The sequence below is a fragment of the Mobula birostris genome, chromosome 24, assembly GCF_030028105.1.
Source record: "Mobula birostris isolate sMobBir1 chromosome 24, sMobBir1.hap1, whole genome shotgun sequence".
Lineage (NCBI taxonomy): Eukaryota > Metazoa > Chordata > Chondrichthyes > Myliobatiformes > Myliobatidae > Mobula > Mobula birostris.
In genome coordinates, this window is record NC_092393.1 from 5630865 (window position 1) to 5652777 (window position 21913).

The 21913-nt window shown below is 44.1% G+C and overlaps 1 protein-coding gene across 3 annotated transcripts in view; it reads left to right on the plus strand.

The window, feature by feature from the left end:
- Positions 1-21913, plus strand: part of unc13d (unc-13 homolog D (C. elegans)) — a 205838-nt gene that overhangs the window by 43224 nt on the left and 140701 nt on the right. For all 3 annotated transcript variants that reach the window (XM_072242643.1, XM_072242641.1, XM_072242642.1), the window contains exons 3-5: positions 4033-4140; positions 6130-6189; positions 10580-10646. In XM_072242643.1, the coding sequence (XP_072098744.1) occupies positions 4033-4140; positions 6130-6189; positions 10580-10646 (235 nt within the window). The remainder of the gene's footprint in view (positions 1-4032; positions 4141-6129; positions 6190-10579; positions 10647-21913) is intronic.

The following is a 21913-nucleotide window of genomic DNA, read 5'->3' on the forward strand; positions in this document are numbered from 1 at the left end:
AGCCCAGTACATCTCAGGTAAAACCCTCCAAGCCATTGAGCACATCTACATGAAACGTTGCCGTATAAAAAGAGCATCAATTATCAAAGATCCTCACCACCCAGGCCATGCGCCTTTTCTCACTACTTCCATCAGGAAGAACAGAACAGAAGGGGACAGCTACACTCATTTAAGGACTCTGTTATATCATTATTTCATGCTCGTTATTTATTGCTACTTATTTATATCTACTTTTGTGTAGTTTGCTTACTGTTAACAGATCCTGTTTACAGTTACTATTCTATAGATTTGCTAAGTATGCCTGCAGAAAAAGGATCTCAGGGTTGTATGTGGTGACATGTATGTACTCTGATAATAAGTTTTACTTTGAACTTTGGTAATACTGATGCATCTGACCTTAGCTTTTCCCTCTCAAATAACAAGGTGAATTCTATCATATACTGATCACTGCCTCCTAATGGTTCTTTTACCTCAAACTCACTAATCAAATCTAGTTCATAACATAACGCCCAATTCAGAATAGCCGGTCCTCTAGTGGGCTCATCCATAAGATGGTCTAAGATGCCATCTTGTAGGAATTCTACAAATTCCTTCTGTTATGATACAGCACCAACCTGATTTTCTAAATCTACCTGCATTTTGAAATCCCCCATGACAATTGTAACATTGCCCTTTTCACATACCTTTTTTTAATCTCCCTTTGTAGTTTGTATCCCACATCCTGTCTACTGTTTGGAGGCCTGTATTTAACTCCCTTTAGGACTGGTATCCTGTCACACTCACCTCAATAATGAGAAAATGCTTTGAGAGGCTGGTCAACGACTACACATCTGCAGCATGGTACCACCCACACTGGACCGCCTACAATTTGCCTGCCAACACAACCGATCAACAGACGATCTACAGTCACAGCTCTACACAATGTCCTCACTCACCTGGAGAAGAGGAATGCCGTTCTTGGACTACATTCAACACCTTAGTTCCCTCCAGGCTTGACAAGAGCTCGACCTTGTGCAGGTGGATCCTGGACTTCCTGTCAAATCGCTGGCAGATGTTACGAGTGGGCTCCCTCGACTCTGCCCCTCTGACCCGCAACATGGGAACCCCTCAGGGCTGTGTCCTAAGTCCCTTCCTTTACCTTCTGTACACCCATGACTGTATCCCCACCCACAGCTCCACTCTGCTAATTTAATTTGCTGACGACACTACACTGATTGGCCTAATCTCAAATAATAATGAGGCAGCCTATCGAGAGGAAGTCATCACCCTGACACAGTGGTGTCAAGAAAACAACCTCTCCCTCAACGTCGCAAAAACAAAGGAGCTGGTTGTGGACTACAAGAGGAATGGAGACAGGCTAACCCCTATTGACATCAATAGACCTGGGGTTGAGAGGACATCCACATCACCGAGGACCTCACGTGGTCTGTACACACCAGCTGTGTGGTGAAAAAAGCACAACAGCGCCTCTTTCACCTCAGACGGATGAGGAAGTTTGGTACGGGCCCACAAATCCTAAGGACTTTCTACAGGGGCACAACTGAGAGCATCCTGACTGGCTGCATCACTGCCTGGTATGGGAACTGTACCTCCCTTAATCGCAGGACTCTGCAGAGAGTGGTGTGGACAGCCCAGCATATCTATAGTTGTGAACATCCCATGATTCAGGATATTTACTAAGACAGGTGTGTAAAAAGGCCCCATAGGATCATTGGGGACCTGAGTCACCCCAACCACAAACTATTCCAGCTGCTACCATCCGGGAAACAGTACCGCAGCATAAAAGCCAGGACCATCAGGCTCCGGGACAGCTTCTTCCACCAGACCATCAGACTGATTAATTCATACTGACACAATCATATTTCTAAGCTCTTCAGAATCAGAATCAGGTTTATTATCACTGGTATGTGTCATGAAATTTGTAGCAGCAGCAGTTCAATGCAATACACGATACAAAAGAAAATCAATCAATCAATCAATTGCAGTACTGTATATGTAGATTGAGTAGATTAAAAATCATACAAAAACAGAAATAATATATATTTAAAAAGTGAGGTAGTGTTCAAGGGTTCAAAGTCCATTTAGGAATCAGATGGCGGAGGGGAAGAAGCTGTTCCTGAATCGCTGAGTGTGTGCCTTCAGGCTTCTGTACCTCCTACCTGATGGTAACAGTGAGAAAAGGGCATTCCCTGGGTACTATTCTGTTGTAAATTTTACTGTACATACCCTTTATTGTAAATCACTATAATTTGCACATTCAGACAGATGAAATGTAAAGATTTTTCTCCTCATGTATGTGAAGGATGTAAGAAATAAAGTCAGTTCAATTCTTTTTACTCTTGCAGTTTCTCAGCTCTTAACAGGGATTCTGCATCTCCAAATCATTTACCACTTCTTTCTGAGGATTTGATTTCACTTTTTATCAACAATGTGTATCCTTGGACCTTAAGCTCTCAACTGTGATCTTCTTTCAACCATTACTCTGTGATGCCCATAACCTCAGAGCTGTCAACTTCTAAAGTGCTATAAGATCCTCCACCAGACATTGTATATTGTGTGTATTCAAATATAACACCTTCAGTCCTGTTTTCATCCACCACCCTTCTTTTCAATTTTGTCTCTATGCTCCCTGAAATTAATTTCTTAAACCTTTCTAAACTTTTTAAAATCTTTATTTATTCTGGAGACTTCAGTAACTCTGCTGCACTCTACTTCCTGTTCACTTCACCCTCACTTTTCCAAGCTGTTGAAGCCACCCACACTGCTATAAACACAGCCCTAGTGATGTGATTTGCCAGGGCCCTGGTCCCAGCCTGGTCCGGATGGAGCCTGTCCCATTGGAAAAGCTCCCTCCTTCCTCCATACTGATGCAGGTGTCACACACATTCAGACTCACTTCTTCCACACCTGTCTTTAAGCCACACATTTAACTTTCTGATTCTGTTCACCCTTTGCCAATTTGCACGTGGCACAGTAACAATCCTTTTTGGTTCTGCATTTTAATTCATTCACTAGCTGCTTAAGTTTCTTCAACAGAACTTCTTTCCTACTTCACTGGTACCCACAAAGACCACAAGTGGATCCTCCCACTGCAAATTCCTCTCCTTTGATCTTCCTAATTCACTGATACCCACAAAGACCACGGCAAGTGGATCCTCCCACTGCAAATTCCTCTGCCGGCCAGATGAGATGTCCTGAACATGGGCACCAGGCAGACAACATCACAGCCTTAATACTTGCCACAGAGAATTATGTCTATTCCCTGTCTACACTCTCCCAATTACACCCACATTCCTCTTCTCTCCCTCCTCTAGAATGGCTCCCTGAACAACAGTGCCCATTCTCGCTCGTAAGTGTCTACCTTCTGTCTAGACTTGTCACAGTCCTTACTACTGAAATCAACCATTTCAGATAACCAGCTTCATAGCTCACGTCTGGTATCCAGAATTCAATAATAACATGCATTCTTCACTTGTTTCCACCTTCTCCGGCACATCTTTTGTCATTCACCGGTCTTCACCACCCTCTGTCAGCAATTGTCATAGTCATACAGCATGGATCTGTTGATCGTGGAAAATCCATTTGCCCCAGTCCAACATTCAGTCCACTTTATTCTCCCCTTTTTCCCCATCTACACCCTCCCCCCACCAAATTCCACCTTCATGTGCTGTAAGCAGCTGCTTACCCTGCCGAACTATGTGTTTGCGGGACGTGGGAGGAAAGGATAGTGACGGGGGAACTTTCCAATGCCCGCTCTGCCCGTCTCTCTGAGACCAGGATTCAAACCGGGTCGCTGGAGGGGTGGGGCAGTGCCTATACAACTACTCTGCATCTCCACCCTTGTCCTCTCCAATCCTCCTTCTTTGCGACCGAAACCTGTTCCGTTCCTCACCTTTCACAGTTCTGATGAGAGGTCCTGATCCTGAAAGTCTAACTCTGCTTCTCTCTCCACAGATGCTGCCTGACCTGCTGAGTGTTTCCAGCATTCTCTGTATTGGTTTTTTAACTCTGCCTTTCCCTTTCTCTGTGCAGCGGAGATTGTTGTACGAAGAAGCCCTGTACACAGTTATCCACAGCAGCGGCAAACCTGCAGGGCACCACTGTGAGGACAAGGATGAGCTCCTTCAGTACCTGAAGAATGTGAGTAAACCCACTGAAGCATCCCTTCACCAACAAGTACTGGAGTTAATATTGTCCCATGGGTAAGAGTAAAGTGAGTGTGTTTTGTTGGTGTGTAGGAGCGACTGGACATCCCAGAGTCATGTCAGTGTCTAGACATCCCACAATATAGACAGCTCATTGCCCACTCAAAGTCCAGGTGCCTTGAACCTATTCAGAGCATTTCAGCCTGTTAACGTTAACACAGCATGGTTACACTAGGACAGGGGTCCCCAACCTGTTTTGCACCGCGGATCAGTTTATTATTGACAATATTCTTGCGGACCGGCCGACCCGGGGGGGGGGGCGGTAGGGTTGCCAACGGACAAGAGTAGCTGTCAAATACATTGTGTCTACCCTGAGAAAGACTACAATGACCATGAAGCCTTGCTCGGGCACTTGTGTGCGCATGCGTGTACATGCTGATTTTTTTCTACAAGTCGTTTTTGGCGATTCTGTTTGGGGGGGGTGGGTAATCACGACCGGAATATAGGCGATAAGTGGCTAATTCACTCAATTTCATTTCTAAAAGGGTTTATCTAACGAATTTAATATTAAACACACAGCACATATTTTCCGAGCATGAATACAGTGATAAGTCAATTATCAGGGGAGGACAGGGGAGCTTGAAGTAAGTGTTGAAAGAACTTCCAGTAGAAGTGGTAGAGGCAGGTTCGATATTATCATTTAAAGAAAAATTGGATAGGTATATGGACAGGAAAGGAATGGAGGGTTATGGGCTGAGTGCGGGTCGGTGGGACTAGGTGAGAGTAGCGTTTGGCACGGACTAGAAGGGCAGAGATGGCCTGTTTCCGTGCTGTAATTGTTATATGGTTATATAAGTCACTTATAAGTCAATAGCATCATAACCTTTTAAGTACATTTTAAACACACAACACATATTATTCCTTTTATTTTGCACTATTTATTTTATTTTGTATATATTTTTTGTCCTTGTACTGTACTGCTGCTGCAAAATGACAAATGTCACTGTATATTTGACAATGATAATAACCTGGGGCAGATCCTGATCTATTTCCCAGGGTAATTAGAGGGTTTAGGTTGACGATGAGAGTGGTGATCGAAGGGAGTCTGAGGGGGAGGTTTTTCCATTCACAGAACAGTGGAGATATGGAGTGACTTGCCAGAGGAGGGGGTAGAGGCAGGTACAATGTGAATGTTTGAGAAACAAAGCACTTAGGCAGGTACATAAATAGATCAGGGTTCCCACACTGGGGTCCATGGCATAAAAAGGTTGGGAACCCCTGGTTTAAAGGGATTCAGGCTACAAGCAGGCAAATAGGATTCACTTAGATGAGCATTTTGTTCAAACTGGTCTGAAGGACCTGTTTCTGTGTTGTATAACTCTGTACCCCACACCACCAAATAAGGATTTGATGATTCATTGTGAAGGATCTGGTCTTGCTGTTGGACCTCCAAGTGATCCCTGGAACCGTTTCCAAAAATCAGCTAAAGCTTCAGTGATCCCTGCCACTGTTATCACTGGAAATTGCATCTTGTGCAATTTGGGATGTCAGACCGATAAATATTATGTGTTATTGAACTGCACGGATTCTAAAGCTGATCAATAATTAACTTTGGGTGCAGTGCAGTTAACCTTCAGAAGTCACAGTTGTATCCATGTGGACATCCTGCTACCTGAAGACACAAAAAGACATCACTGAACACTGAATCTTCACTCTTTCATACAAGAACAAACGTCCTGAAAGGACTCAACCAGTCCAAGCAGAATTTGGAAAGAAATATCACGATCCCTAACCAAAAATGCTGATTGGTCTCTTTATTCCACAGGTGCTGCTGGGTTGAGTTCTTCTAGAGTTTCTGCTATTGTTTTAGATTCCAGCGCCCGCCATGTTCTTTATTATTCTTCTCTCATTCTAGTTGTGAACAGTAATGGTTTGAACTTCTTCCCACAATAATCCATTTCATATTTGCTCATCTTCTCTTCAGGCTTTCCAAATGGACACAGTGGAAAATAACGCAATGCTGGAGCAGGTCCGAGACCTGAAGGTGAGTGGTGTCCGTTGTCTTGTGGACAGGATTATAGGTTCCATTAAAGAAAGCAAATTGTTGTTTTCTTTAATGGAACCTATAACATGGCAGGGCACTTCACAAAACTAAACAGAAGTCTTTAAGGGTGGTTAGATTCTTGATAAATGGAAGTGGGTTTTGTGCTGGGTGAAAGGTGACTAAGGGTTGGCAGCAACATGGAGGAGATTATAATTGGATCAGTCATAATCTTATTGATAGCAGATAGACCTACTCCTGTTCTTGTTTCATATGTTCCCACAGAACCAGATGGTGAGTACAGTTGACAACAGAATTTTGGGTGACCTGCAGTTTTAACAACTGACGCTGAGCAAGAATGTGTTGGAAGGCTGTGTACAGAGGTTTTCAACAGCCACAGAGGCAGGACTAGCTGAATGTAACAGTTGTCCGGGGTAACATTTACTAGTTGGGTTACAGGGGGTCTGTGAGAAGCGTGGGGAAGACTGGAGAAAGGTATAGGCTGAGGATATGCCTGGATTTTCCCTGTAGTTCCCTGGCATTCATCTTCATAACCACTGGTAATGTCAACATTTAGGAATCCAGACTCCCTGCGTTTGCTGTCCATGCTCCAGCAGCATGGAGCTGAACGGTGGAGTTGGAGTTGCCTGGTATGTAGTACTGGGAATATGCTCGGGGAAGACACCAATCTATCAACTCCAATAGGCAGCCAACAGCTGTGGGCAAACGAAAATAATATTTTTTTAAACTTTTAAGCTATCTGTTTGTAGTAACATTCAAATTATTTTATTTTAAGTATTTTCAGTTCTTAAATGTTGCTTTTGCTGATTTTGCTTTTTATAATGTTAATAATTGTCTGTAATAACATGGAAGGAGGGTTCTCGCTCTCCCAGCAGCTGTGGGACAATCTGTTCTTCCTGATTCACCCCACTCATGACCCATGGCAGAGTAAATTACTTCCTCTTCCCTGCCCCTCTGACTTGACCTTTCCAGGCTGTGAAATTGTGGTTCCTCTCAGCCTGCACCATCTATCAAAAAGAACAGCTCCCCCGACTTGTTGTTCAGAACAAGCATAAGCTTTCCATCCTCTCCTGGAGAACAAGCCCCAGCTTCTCCGGCCAATGTCCCTTGTCCTTGGCCAGTTCTAATGGACCCTCACGGGGCTCTCACTACAATAGTCACATCTTCCACAACTGGACCCTGTAGTCCAGCTACGGAGATCTACACTGCCTCCAGTCCCTCCGCTCCTGTCTCATTCTGTCTGTTCGTTTCTAGTTCTTTTGCCAAAGGAAGCTCTCCTCCCACTCCCTGAATCTAATCCCATTCTCCCCGTATTCCCTGAATCCCAATCCCATTCTCCCAGAACAGTAACCCCATACTGCCTTTACTCCCTAGACACTAATCCCGTTCTCCCCTTACTTCCTGAATCCCAATCCCATTCTCTCAGAACAGTAACCCCATACTGCCCTTACTCCTCAAAGCCTAATCCCATATTCCCCTTATGCCCTGAACCCTAATCCCATTCTCCCTTTACTCCCCCGAACCCTAATCTCAGACTCCCCTTACACCCTGAACCCTAAACTCATTATCCCCTTACTCCCCGAACCCTAATTCCATATTCCTTTTACGCCCTAGAACCTAATCCCATTCTCCCTTTCCTCCCTGAACCCTAATCCCAGACACCCCTTACTCCCTAGACCCTAATCCCATTCTCCCCTTACTTCCTAGACCCTAATCCCATTCTCCCCTTACTCCCTGAACCCTAAACTCATTATCCCTTACTCCCTACACCCTAATCCCATTCTCCCTTTATATCCTAGACCCTAATCCCATTCTTCCCTTACTCCCTAGACCCTAATCCCATTCTCCCTTTACACCCTGAACCCTAAACTCATTATCCCCTTACTCCCTACACCCTAATCCCATTCTCTCCTTGCTCCATGAACCCTAATCCCATGCTCCCTTTACACCCTGAGCCCTAATCCCATTCTCCCCTTACTCCCTAGACACTGTTCTCACTGACTTCTAACTCATTGTGCCGTCAACTCATCTCACCCAATTCCTGAACACTAATTTAATTCTGCCCCACTCCCTGCACCTTAATGTTACTCACATGTCCACCACAACCCCTGTACAATAAGATCACTCTGTTGACAAATCTGGTACTCACCTCACTCACAGTAACATAATCACACTCTCCGTTCCCTTATTCCACCTCCCTCAGCCTCTGTTTCCCATTCTCATTCTCAACCTCTCTCCATATCCAAATCTCCCTCTCCCCTCTCTCCATATCCAAATCTCCCTCTCCTCTCATTCCATATCCAAATCTCCCTCTCACCCCTCCATATCCAAATCATCCTCTCCCCTCTCTCCATATCCAAATCACCCTCTCCCCTCTCTCCATATCCAAATCTCCCTCTCCCCTCTCTCCATATCCAAATCTCCCTCTCCTCTCATTCCATATCCAAATCTCCCTCTCACCCCTCCATATCCAAATCATCCTCTCCCCTCTCTCCATATCCAAATCACCCTCTCCCCTCTCTCCATATCCAAATCTCCCTCTCCCTTCTCTCCATATCCAAATCTCCCTCTCCCCTCTTTCCATATCCAAATTTCCCTCTCCCTCCTCTCATATCCAAATCACCCTCTCCCCTCTTTCCATATCCAAATCTCCCTCTCCCCTCTCTCCATATCTAAATCACCCTCTCCCCTCTCTCCATATCCAAATCTCCCTCTCCCTTCTCTCCATATCCAAATCTCCCTCTCCCCTCTCTCCATAACAAAATCACCCTCTCTCCTCTCCCCATATCCAAATCACCCTCTCCCCCCTCCATATCCAAATCATCCTCTCCCCTCTCTCCATATCCAAATCTCCCTCTCTCCATGTCCAAATCTCCCCCCCCCCATATCCAAATCTCCATTTCCCCCTCTCCATATCCAAATCACCCTCTCCCCACTCCATATCCAAATCATCTTCTCCACTCTCTGCATATCCAAATCTCCCTCTCCCCTCTCTCCATATCCAAATCACCCTCTCCCCTCTCTCCATATCCAAATCACCCTCTCCCCCCTCCATATCCAAATCATCCTCTTCCCTCTTTCTATATCCAAATCACGCTCTCCCCCCTCCATATCCAAATCATCCTCTCCCCTCTTTCTATATCCAAATCTCCCTCTCCCCTCTCCCCATATCCAAATCTCCCTCTCTCCATGTCCAAATCTCCCTCTCCCCCACATATCCAAATCTCCATCTGCCCCTCTCCATATCCAAATCATCCTCTCCCCCCTCCATATCCAAATCTCCTTCTCCCCTCTCTCCATATCCAAATCTCCCTCTCCCCTCTCTCCATATCCAAATCTCCCTCTTCCCCCCATATCCAAATCATCCTCTCCCCTCTCTCCATATCCAAATCATCTTCTCCACTCTCTCCATATCCAAATCATCTTCTCCACTCTCTCCATATCCAAATCTCCCTCTCCCCTCTCTCCATATCCAAATCTCCCTCTCTCCATATCCAAATCTCCTTCTGCCCTCTCTCCATATCCAAATCTCCCTCTTCCCCCCATATCCAAATCATCCTCTCCCCTCTCTCCATATCCAAATCATCTTCTCCACTCTCTCCATATCCAAATCATCTTCTCCACTCTCTCCATATCCAAATCTCCCTCTCCCCTCTCTCCATATCCAAATCTCCCTCTCTCCATATCCAAATCTCCTTCTGCCCTCTCTCCATATCCAAATCTCCCTCTTCCCCCCCATATCCAAATCATCCTCTCCCCTCTCTCCATATCCAAATCACCCTCTCCCTTCTCTCCATATCCAAGTCTCCTTCTCTCCTCTCTCCATATCCAAATTACCCTCTTCCCCTCTCTCCATATCAAAATCACCCTCTCCCCTCACTCCTGTATCCCACTCTCACATCCCCTCCACTGCCTTTCAGCTTTCGCATTGTGTCTGGTGTGATCTCACCTTTTCCTGGCTGCCTCCAGGTAGGAGGTTGTCCTTTGCATCTCTTACCCTGCTGCTGCGGCAGAGGCAGTGGGAGAATGATCTGCACAGCAGGAAAGGAGCTGGGGGAAAGCCTCAGCCCTGGATTTTGCTCAGAGCTGGCCTGACTTCTTCGGTTGAAAGCCTGCGGGGGTCAGATTCCAGTTTCTCTTGGTCAGTGGGAGCTGCCCCAGGCCCCAGCACTGGTGGGAACCAGTCTCACTCTGGGCCATGATGATGGCTTTGGCCACCAGTTTCTGTCTGTTTAGCTGACTTATGGAGTGAGTGGGGAGGTGGTCAGCCCCTCGGACAATGGTGCCCCGTTCCTTACACTGCAGTGTGTCTGGTGTGCTTCTCGGAGCTTTTACACTGAGCTTCCTCGTGCTCTCTCTGCTTCTCTCACAGCCACCCTCCACCTTTCTGAAGCTGACAGTGAAGCAAGCCAACGGGATTATTGGGAAGGATGCAACCGGTGAGTACTTTGTTCCAAAGCGTGGACTGGTTTCCAGTGCTCTGCACCATCAGTGTTTCAAATAGACCAGGTCACACGGGTCAGGGAATGCTCTGCTGTCAGGGACATTAGCAGACAGTGGGACAGCAGACTGAGGGGTGACTAATGACGTTCAGTGCAGAGAGTTATGACGTGATGTGCCTCAGTAGGAAGAGTGAGCTAATTATCATTGCACAAGCAGATGCGAGGGCGCAGAGAGAATCTGATTTGCAGCAGCAGCACAGGCACGTAGCAGCAAGTGGGCAGCACCCACAAGAAAAAACATGAATTATACTTATTTTACCAGAAAATAAAACACAACTAGAACAAAAGAAAAGTGCAAAGTGGACAGGGTGGTCACAATGCTGGTAAACTGGAGTGATTAGGGTTTTGCTGGTTGATTCATGAGCCAAACAGTTGACGAGAAGACCATAAAATATACAGACATCCCACCCTGCAAAAACTAATTTCAGGGTGGTAGCACCCCCGCCCCCCGCAACCCCATATCTCCCCTGCCCCCCCGTCGACCTCCAAGGGTGTGTGTAATACTTTGTTTAGTGACTTTGTCTAATCTGTAAACCAAGTTGGGTATATGCAGCAAATGTGACATTAAAATACGTACTTATATTATCATGTTTATTCTATTACAACTTTAAGCAAGTCTACAGGGAGTTTGGCCTCATCATGTAGGACATCAATAGCGTAGCTCCTTGGCAGCTAGCCAGCTAGTCTAAATCAGGGGTCCCCAACCTTTTTTGCACCGCGTACCAGTTTAATATTGACAATATTCTTGCGGACCAGTCAACCGGCAGGGGGGAGGGGGCGGCCGCGGGGGTGGTGTTAAACGCAACCGGAATATAGGTGATAAGTCAACTATAAGTCACTTGCAAGTGGCTAATACACTCAATTTCATTTCTAAAGGGGATTATCTAACGAATTTAATATTAAACACACAGTGCATATTTTCCTCGCATGAATGTAGTGATAAGTCAATTATAACAGTGGTCTCAAACCCCCGGGCTGTGAAGAATGCAGCGGTACAGCGGTAGCCAGAACGCCCCCAGCACATCTTTAAGAAAAAAGCCAAAATAAACAAGCTAATTGATTAGGTGCCGCCCGGCAGGTAAATGTCGCCCCAGATCAGAGACGATTGCCGATTGTGTCGTCTCTGATCTGGGCCGACATTTACGTGCCGGGCGGCACCTAATTAATTAGCTTGTTTATTTCGACTTTCTTCTTAGAGATGTGCTGGGAGCGTTCCGGCCACCGCTGTATTCTTCACAACCCAGAGGTTGGGGACCACTGAATTACAAGTCAATAGCATCATATCATTTTAAGTAACATTTGGATATTAGACACACAGCGCATATTTTCCTCATATGAACATATAAAATTATTGCAACACACCAATATCACTGAATCAGTGGGAGCCCTGGGCTTGTTTCCCTGCAACAACACGGTCCCATCAAGGGGTGATGGGAGACAGCGATACTCGAAAGGGATTCCTTATGTCCTGTCTATTCTGCAATTTAGTTTTCGTTGCATTCGTTGCGGAAAACTCCGCTTCACAGAGATATGATGTTGGAAATGGAAGCAACGTTTTCAGTGCTTTCGTGGCTATCTCAGGATATTCAGCCTTGACTTTGATCCAGAATGCCGGCAGAGATGTTATGTCAAACGTACTTTTCAGCCCACCGTCATTTGCAAGCTCGAGGAGTTGATCTTTTTCCTGCGCTGACATGGGTGATTCACTGGGGACATTCACAAATGGGTCACGGACCCATTCCTTTGCACGTCTTGGGTCACTGATGACCTTGCATGCGTTAAGATTCAACAGTGCGTGACAGGGAATGAGGAAAGGTGCGGCTGACTCATGTCGTTTCATATCGCCAAATCATATCGTTTCCTCGCAGCCCGGTGGTTGGGGACCAGTCTTAGCACGAAGAGAGACCAATCAGGATGCTCGCTCTCCCTCTCCCTCTCAAAAAAATCTATTTCTAGGATATTGTATATAATTTCCGGGCGCCAGGGAGCCACTATCAATATGCGGAACTTCTGGGAGAGGTGGGATGTCTGGATATAGGAACAGAATTAGACCATTTGCTCCACCATTTCATCATGGTGATCCAATTTTACTCTCAGCCTCAATCTCCTGTCTTCTCCCAATATCCTTTCCTGCTCTGACCAGTCCAGAATCTATCAACCTCTGCCTTAAATGTACACAAAGACTTGGCCTCCACAGTTGGCTATGGCAAAGAGTTCCACAGTTTCACCCCTCTCTGGTTAAAGAAATTCTTCCTCATTTCCATTCTAAAAGAATGCCCCTCTATTCTGAAGCCGTGTCCTCTGGACCTAAACTCTCCCACCATAGGAGACATCTTCTCCACATCCACTCTATCAAGGCCTTTCACCATTTGATAGGTTTTCATGAGGTGACTCCTCATTCTTCTGAATTCTAGTGAATACAGGCCCAGAGTCATCAAACGCTCTTCATATGACAAGCCATTCGATCCTGGAATCACTTTCATGAACCTGCTTTGAATCCTCTCCAGTTTCAGCACATCCTTTCCATGATAAAGGGCCCAAACCTGCTCACGATTCTCCATGTGAGACCTCGCCAATGCTTCCAATCTACTTTATCAGTGCCTCCAAATACCGACACTTCATCTTTAATAATCAACTCCAACATCTTCCCAACCACTGAGGTCAGACTAACTGGTTGATAACTTCATTTCTTCTGCCTCTCTCACTTCTTGAAGAGTGGAGTGACATTTGCAATTTTCCAGAACCATTCCCGAATCTAGAGATTTTTGGACGGTCGTTACTAATGCCGCCGCGATATCTTCAGCCACTTCTTTCAGAACTGCCTCCAGAACCTCTCCACTAACTGTTCTGGCACTCTGGTTCCCATCCCCCTGCAACTCTAGTTTAAACCTCATGAACAAAGCTTCCCATGAAGGTATTAGTCCCTTTCCAGTTCAGGTGCAAACCATCCCTTCTGTACAGGTCCCACCTTCTCTGGAAGAGAGCCCAATGATCCAAAAATCTTATGCCCTCCCTCCTGCACCAGCTCCTTAGCCACGTATTAAACTCTATAATCTTCCTAGTTCTGGCCTCACTGGCACACACACGGCATGGGTAGCAATCCTGAGATCACAACCCTGGAGGTCCTATGCAGAACCCTGTCACTTGTCCTACCCGTGCCATTGGTACCTACATGGACCATGAATTCTGGCTGTCCACCTCCCACTTAAGAACACTGAGGACTCAATCCAAGATGGCCCGGACCCTAGCACCTGTGAGGCAACACACCATCCAGGATCTTGTTCTTGCCCACAGAACCTCTTGTCTGTTCCCCTAATTAACAAATCCCCTATCACCATGGCGTGCCTCTTCTCCCCCCTTCTCACCTGAGTCACAGAGGCAGAATTAGAGCCAGAGATCTGACCATTGTGACTCTCCTCTGTTAGGTCATTCCCCCCCCCCCTCCCAACCGACAGTATCCAAAGTGGGATACCCGCTGTTGAGGGGGATGGCCACAGGGATACTCTGCATTGGCTCCTTCACCCCTTTCCCCTTCCTGACTGTCACCCAGTTTCCTGTGTCCTGCATCTTGGGTGTAACTACCTCTCTATTCCACCTCTCCCGGAAGTTCCGGGAGTCTCCGGCATATTAATAGTGGTTCCCTGATGCACACAAATTATATACAATATCACGGAAATCAATTTTTTTGAGAGCGAGAGAGCGCGTGAGCGAGCGAGAGAGAGAGAGCGCGAGAGCGCTCTGTGGCAGAGTGTTCCAGAAAAAAAAGAAAATATAAAACGTACGTCACCCCAGACTACACTAAAGTGTGCCCCTGCCTAATAGGGGTCAAAAATAATGACAGTGTTGCTCACTGCACTGTTTGCAACAGTGACTTTTCTATTGCCCATGGTGGGTTAAGACTGTAAAAGACATGTTGAGGTGAGTTTAACAAGTGTCATTCATTCATTAGCATAGCTAACATTATTTAAACTAGCTGGCCGGCTGCTAAGGAGCTGCTCTGTTGCAGACATCCCACCTCTCCCGGAAGTCTCCCACGAATTGATGGTGCTACCTCCCTGAAATGAGTTTTTGCAGGGTGGGATGTCTGCTGTCCTATCTGTTGAATCATTCCTTCAGCCTCCCGAATGATCTAGAGTTCACGCAGTTCCAGCTCTGACTCCGTAACACAGATTGTTAGAAGCTGCAGCTGGATGCACTTCTGGCAGTTGTAGTCACCAGGGTCACTGGAGGTCACCCTGCCTTCCCATGTCCTGCAAGAGAAGCATTTCACTATTCTGCCTGGCATCTCTGCTGTCCCAGCTCAGCAGGTATAAAGAAGAGAGGTAAAAAGCTAGAGCTTTTCTGTCCTTTGTTTTCTCTGAGTGAAGACTTAACGAGCTAAAGCCCCAAGATCACGACTGTGACGATGGGCCAGGGCCAGTCTTTAGGCTGGGCTGCAGCCCAGGGGCCAGAGCTGCAGAGGGGCCCAGAATAGGTAGCTATCATCATGACGGGCAAAAAATACAAGAGTGGAGCACAGAAAAGAAACAAGAGAAAGAGGACCGTGAGAAAGAAGCATTAAAAAAGACATTGAAACTGACAGAATTTTTTAAACCTGTTCTCGATGATGCAGCGGTACCATCGCTCCTGTCACAGTCTGAGACCGGTGGACAAATGGAGACTTGTTCAACAGCTAGCGCTAGCACCAGCGTTAGCACAGGACCACCGTCCTTGCCACAGTCAGCAGCTAGTGTTGAAGAGGCAGAGAGCATGACCTTGGGATTCCCAACTACAGAGGCTTCCGAACAGCCAAGTCGGGTCGCCATTAATGTTAATGTTACTGCTACTGAGGATCGTTACAGCCCTGATCCTGCTCGCTGGGGAAAGGAAACGTTAGATGATTCAGTCCGAGCATACTGGGCTAAGAAAGGGCCGGAGTCCTGCCAGAATAAGACGTGGATATCAAAGCTTTGGAACATGTATACAAACAGCAGGAACGTTTTTTCTCCAAGTTTCACTTCAAACGCAAGCTCGTAAATGGTGGGTACGTATCAAGGCGATGGCCCTTATATTCCCCTCCCACCGGCTGTGTGTTTTGTTTCGCATGCCGCATCTTCAGTAACTGTCAGTCCATCTTCGAAACTGGCTTTAGCGACTGGAAACATGCCGCTGAGCGCGTAGGAGAGCATGAAAACAGCGAACACCACAGGAAAAAGATACTGACCTACGTTACACTAGCATCTGACAGCGGAAGAATAGATACAGAACTGCAAAAAGACTTCTAGTCAGAGTGTGTCTACTGGACCAACGTATTGAGAAGAGTGGTGGCGGTTGTGAAGTTTTTGGTCGAGAGGGGACTGGCTATCCGAGGTTCCAGTGACATATCTGGCAGGCTTGATGACGGCAACTACATGGGCATTCTAGAGGTAATAAGTGAGTTTGACCCTTTTTAAGGCGCACATACAGAAATTTGGAAATGCAGGATCAAGCACCCCTTCATATCTTTCACCTAAAACATGTGAGGAGTTTATTGAGCTCATGAGCGATCGAGTTCTGTCAGAGATCGTCAGTGAAGTCAAAATGGCCAAATACTTTTCTATTAGCATCGATTCAAGCACAGATGTTGCACAGGTAAATCAGCTCACATTCATTTTACGTTATGTGTCAACTGATGGAAACATTCAGGAGCAATTCTTACGATTTCTACCCATTGAGAGCCACACGGGGAGGGCTTTATGTGAGTCTGTGACCAAAGTTTTAGGAGAGATGAATATTGACATAAGCAACTGCAGGGGCAGGCAATGCTATAACAAAGCTGCAAATATGTCCAGCGCATATAAAGGCATCAAGGAAATCAATTCACTTGCTGAGTGGGTTCCACGTGTAGCACACACATTGAATCTCGATGGAATCAGCAGTGTCAACTGTTGTGTTGAAACAGCTGATTTTTTCATCTTCGTGCAGAATTGTGTTCAACTTCTGCTCCAAGTCAACTTCTAGGTGGCAGGTGGTAACCGCAGGACTTCAGCCTAATGCGAACAAGCGCATTGAAACTCTGAAGCCTCTCTCTAATACTAGATGGGCTGCACATGCAGAAGCCACCCAGGCATTGTGCGGAAATTATGCCAATGTTCAAGATTTGTTAAAGAGCATTGCACAGAATGTGGCAACTAGAAATGAAGCAAGGTCACTGTACAAAAAATGGACAAGCTTGCGAAAGCTTTTTTGAGCAAATTGTGGCAATGCATTCTTCAGCGCTTTGAAAGTGCGAGTGTTGCACTGCAAGCTGTAAATCTAGACCTGTGTAATGCTGTGGATTTGGTGAGATTTGGCAAGCTGTGCTTGCCCTGCCTTCCTTTAATTTGCCTTTAATACATAGCAAGCTTGTATGATCAATTTGATACCTTTGAGACCCAAGCTAAAACTATGTCTCCAACAGTCTCACAAGTGTACAAAGAAAACACCCAAAGACAAAGAAAACGTAAAGCCTTTCTGGGTGAATCCACAACACCTGATGTTGTTTTTGGTCGTACTTGCAGATTTGCATCATATAATGACCTTAACAATGCATTTGGCATCCTAAACAATATCCCTTCTCTCTCTGTACAAGATCTGCACAAGGGAGCATCTGATCTTCAAAGCTGATATTCAGCTGACCTGGAGTTAGACTTTGTGGAGGAGGTTGTCCATTTCAGGGAATTTGTAGGAAGCAAAGATATTTCATCCGCAACAGAGCTTTTATACTTCCTCAGAGAAAAAAACTTGCAGATCATCTTCTAAATGTGTGCATTGCTTTGAGGCTTTACCCGACTCTCCCTGTTACAAATGCAAGTGGTGAGCGATCTTTCCCCAAGCTCAAGCTAGTGAAGAATAGGCTCAGATCCACAATGGGACAGGACAGGCTGAATCATCTTACTCTGATGTCACTTGAAAGTGATCTTGTTCGGAAACAGGATTTTAGTGATCTGATCGAGGACTTTGCTGCAAAGAAATCCAGAAGAACTAGGCTTTAATTTTGAAAAACAATCATTTGACTTTGTAAATATCTAGGCTTCTGTGTCAGTGCTGTTCCTGTTTTTGTGGCAATAGGCTAATAGTTGACTGTTTACAAACCTAGTAAGTAATAAGTGGTCTTTACTCTGCAAGCCACACAGCACAGCAATAGGTTAGTATGTGCTAGATCTCATTTTTCAAGAAGATTGTTGGAGTATCGTCAAGTTTCCTAGTTTGCCATAGTGCCATCTCTCTTGGCCTTTTTGTCTCTCATTTCTATTTTACTTTCTCAAAACACACGGTTGAGAAAAATACCGAGATAAAAATACTTTGGCAACGTTTGAGAAATAAGGCCTATGGTATGTGCAGCAATAGCTAAATAAAGATTTAAGACTGGTTACATCATACTTCATCTCCCTCATAACTTTACTAAGCCAACTAAGCCTAGGTCAATTTTTGAGTGCTTTAGATACTGTCCTTCAAACTAAGAATCTGCATTACTTTCTGTCCTCCCTCTTAAGGCCTGTAAGTTTTGTTACGTAACCAGCAACAATGAATATCAATCGAGACAGGTTATATAAAAACAACCAAACGTTTATTAAACATGGATAAACAATTTAAAAAGTGAAAACCTTAACTGGAAGTTAACCGCTATGCAGCCGTTCAACAAATCGTTACTTGGCATTGGTTCTGAAAGCGTTAAATGCGAAAACAGTTCTTAAAACGGTGACATCAGATATAGTTCTTAAAATGGTAAATTTCAAAGTCCAACAGATTTATACGTTCAATTGGGAGAGACTTCTCTGGAGAAGGATTTCTTCATAGACGCGTCTTTCCTGCTGGTTCTGTCCGAAGGATTCACGATGCAGTAAATAAACTGTGTAAAACAACTGACCTTAATTTCTTTTAAAGAGCAAACCTTTGCATGAACTCTTTTCTCTTTTGGCAAGAGTTATCTTTGATGCAGGTCGCTACTCCTTCAACGAAGACTCAATAAGGTCGATCCTTTGTTAAACTGCTGAACGATGCCGACTCCTCTCGATCCTTCGGGTCCTGTACTTTAATAAGTTCTTCACTCTCCCTTCTACTGCTGGAATAAGGTACATCAACACACCTAGCAAAAATTTCCTGTCCAGTAATATTGTACCTTGCAACAGAACGCAACACTCCGTTTTAAAAATGAAACTGCATCATAAAAACAAATACACAACAGAAACAGAGACACAGTACATTCTAGCTGGAAATCTAAAACTAAAAACCTAACTGCGTCATCTGAGGTCTTCCCTTATATACCTGTGGTGCACATGTCATCACGTGACCTCACATCGGCGGGAAAATTACATCAGGTGACCTCCAAAAGACCATTACATCATTCTCACAAAAAAAAATCACAGATCTCCTTGAGGCATGTAACACCTCCCTCCAAAAAAAATTGGTCTCTTAAAGAACAGAATTTTAACAATTAACAATTTATTCAAAAAAAATACAAAGGTATAAAATTTACAACATATGCAATATATACAGTCTTATCTTTCAGCACTTTACAAACTAATGTACAGTAGGAGTGATACAAATGTTAAAATACCATTCCATAAAAAACAAATTTTCATTGTACATTTAACATCTAGACAGACAATCAGCGATCACATTATCTTTACCCTTAACATGAGTGATCAAAATATTGTACTCCTGTAACATTAAACTGTATTACTAAATTGGAGTTTAATTTCCTTAACCCTTTTCCTTAACGGTCACAATGGCATGACCAAATTCACTGTTAGCTAAATTAATAGTTAAGTTAGCATTTGGAAGTCTCTCAAATAGTTTCTCCACTGCAGTAATATGTGCTTTCCATGTATTATTTCCTGTAACTAAATCAGCAATATAGGCATCTGTATCTTTTAATCCCTGAATCACGCTATTAATCATCCTCTGAAAAGTACCTGGTGCATTCTTCATCCCAAATGGAAGAACATTATATTCATAGAACCCAGATGGGGTTACAAATGCTGAAATCTCTCTACCTCTATTCCTCAATGGAACACACCAATAACCTTTTAACAAATCAATTTTTGTAAGGAATTTGGCTGGTCCAACTTTATCCACACAATCATCTACTCTAGAGATTGGATATGCATCATTTTTTGTCACAGCATTCACTTTTTTGTAATTCGTACAAAACCTAATACTATTGTCTGGCTTAGGCACCATAACACACGGTGAACTCCAATTTGAATTAGAATGTCTAATAATATCATTCTCTAACATATACTTAATTTCTCGTTCAGCAAGTTCACATTTTCCCCTGTTCATTCGATACAGATGTTGTTTTATGGGTTTTGCATCTCCAACATCTACATCATGTGTAGCTACGGTGGTTCTTCTAGGGACGTCTGGAGATAAATCTCTGTACTTAAAAATTAACTATTTCATCTGCTCTCTCTGCTCTGGCTGTAAATGAGCTAATTTTTCATCAATATTTTCTAGAATTTTTGAATTTGGTAACCTGGCTGAAATAATGTTGGGTTTAAAATGAGTTTCAGATGAATCCTCCATTAAGTTTTTATCAAGATCAGACTCATTATTGATCACAACAGTCATAGTAGCAACTTCTGTCTCATAATACGGTTTTATCATATTTATATGACACAGCTGTGTTGTCTTTCTCTGATCTGGGGTTTTTACCACGTAATCTACATCATTTACCTTAGATTTAATCTCATAAGGACCATGAAATTTAGCTTGTAATGGGTTCGTTTGCACTGGGAAAAGAACCAACACCTTATCTCCAGGCTTAAATGATCTCATCCTAGCTTCCTTATCATACCATGTCTTCATCTTCTCTTGAGCTAATTTAAAATTTTCCTTTGCCAAGCTACAAGCTTTAGACAATCTTTCTTTAAATTTTAAAACATAACCTAGCAAATTAGTGTGTACTTCTTTATTAATCCGCTGCTCCTTCAACAAGGCCAAAGGTCCTCGAACTCTATGCCCAAACACAAGTTCAAAAGGACTAAAACCTAATGATTCCTGTACTTCCTCCCTTACTGCAAAAAGTAGTAAATGTATACCTTCATCCCAGTCCTTTTCATTTTCCACACAATATGTCCTAATCATAGTTTTTAGTGTAGAATGAAATCTCTCCAAGGCTCCTTGTGATTCTGGATGATAGGCTGAGGAAATAATCTGTTTTGCTCCCAGTTTATAAACTATCTGCTGAAACAATCCCGACATAAAATGACAACCTTGATCCAATTGTATTTCCTTAGGCAACCCAAAATAAGTGAAGAATTTTATAAGGGTCTTTGTCACAGTTTCGGCTGTTATATTCCTAAGAGGTACTGCTTCTGGAAACCTAGATGCTGCGCACATAATAGTTAATAAATATTGATGTCCAGTTTTAGTCTTTGGCAAAGGACCTACACAGTCTACAATGATTTTTGAGAATGGCTCACCAAATACTGGAATTAGATTTACCCACAATTTGACACGTATGATACGTTCTACAAAATGTTGCCACATCTTGTCTTAAACTAGGCCAATAAAAATGTTTAGAAACTTACCACCCAAAGGAATACTATGAGCCATAGTTAAAATCCCATTTTGGTAAATTTTAGGAACTACTACCTGATGGTTAACTTCCCATTCCTCACTAGCAGGAATTGTAGGCAATCTCCACTTTCTCATTAATACCCCCTTTTCAAAATAATATCCAACTGGTACTTTTCCAATTTCGCTATCTGGAAGAGCTTGTTCTTTTAATTTAACTATCTCAGGATCTCTACCCTGCTCTGCTATCATCTCCTTCCGAGATAAAGACAAATCTTCCTGGTCAGACTTACCACCAAAATCCTGATCAAATAATGTAGGTAAGAAAGTTTCTGATACATCCTCAAAATTCAAATCTTGATTTGAACTGCCATGGGTAACAACCTCATCTTTTACATCAGTCTTTTTAGCCATAGCTCTTGTTACAACACAGGAAGACTCTGTGGTTCCTCAGAATTTGAATTTATTGTCAAATGCACTTCAGGAAAAACTTGTCCACCTGCTAAAGCCCTCTACTCTCTGCACCTTCTAACATTCCTGCCCATTCAAATCGCTGTACCAGTCCATGATGCAACCAGTCAGCATACTTTCAACTTGGGGGGGGGGGGGGTCCAAATCTAAGCGGATGTGAGTTCAGTGGGGAAGGAACAAGCTGAAACAATGTGTCTACCATAGAAAGCATA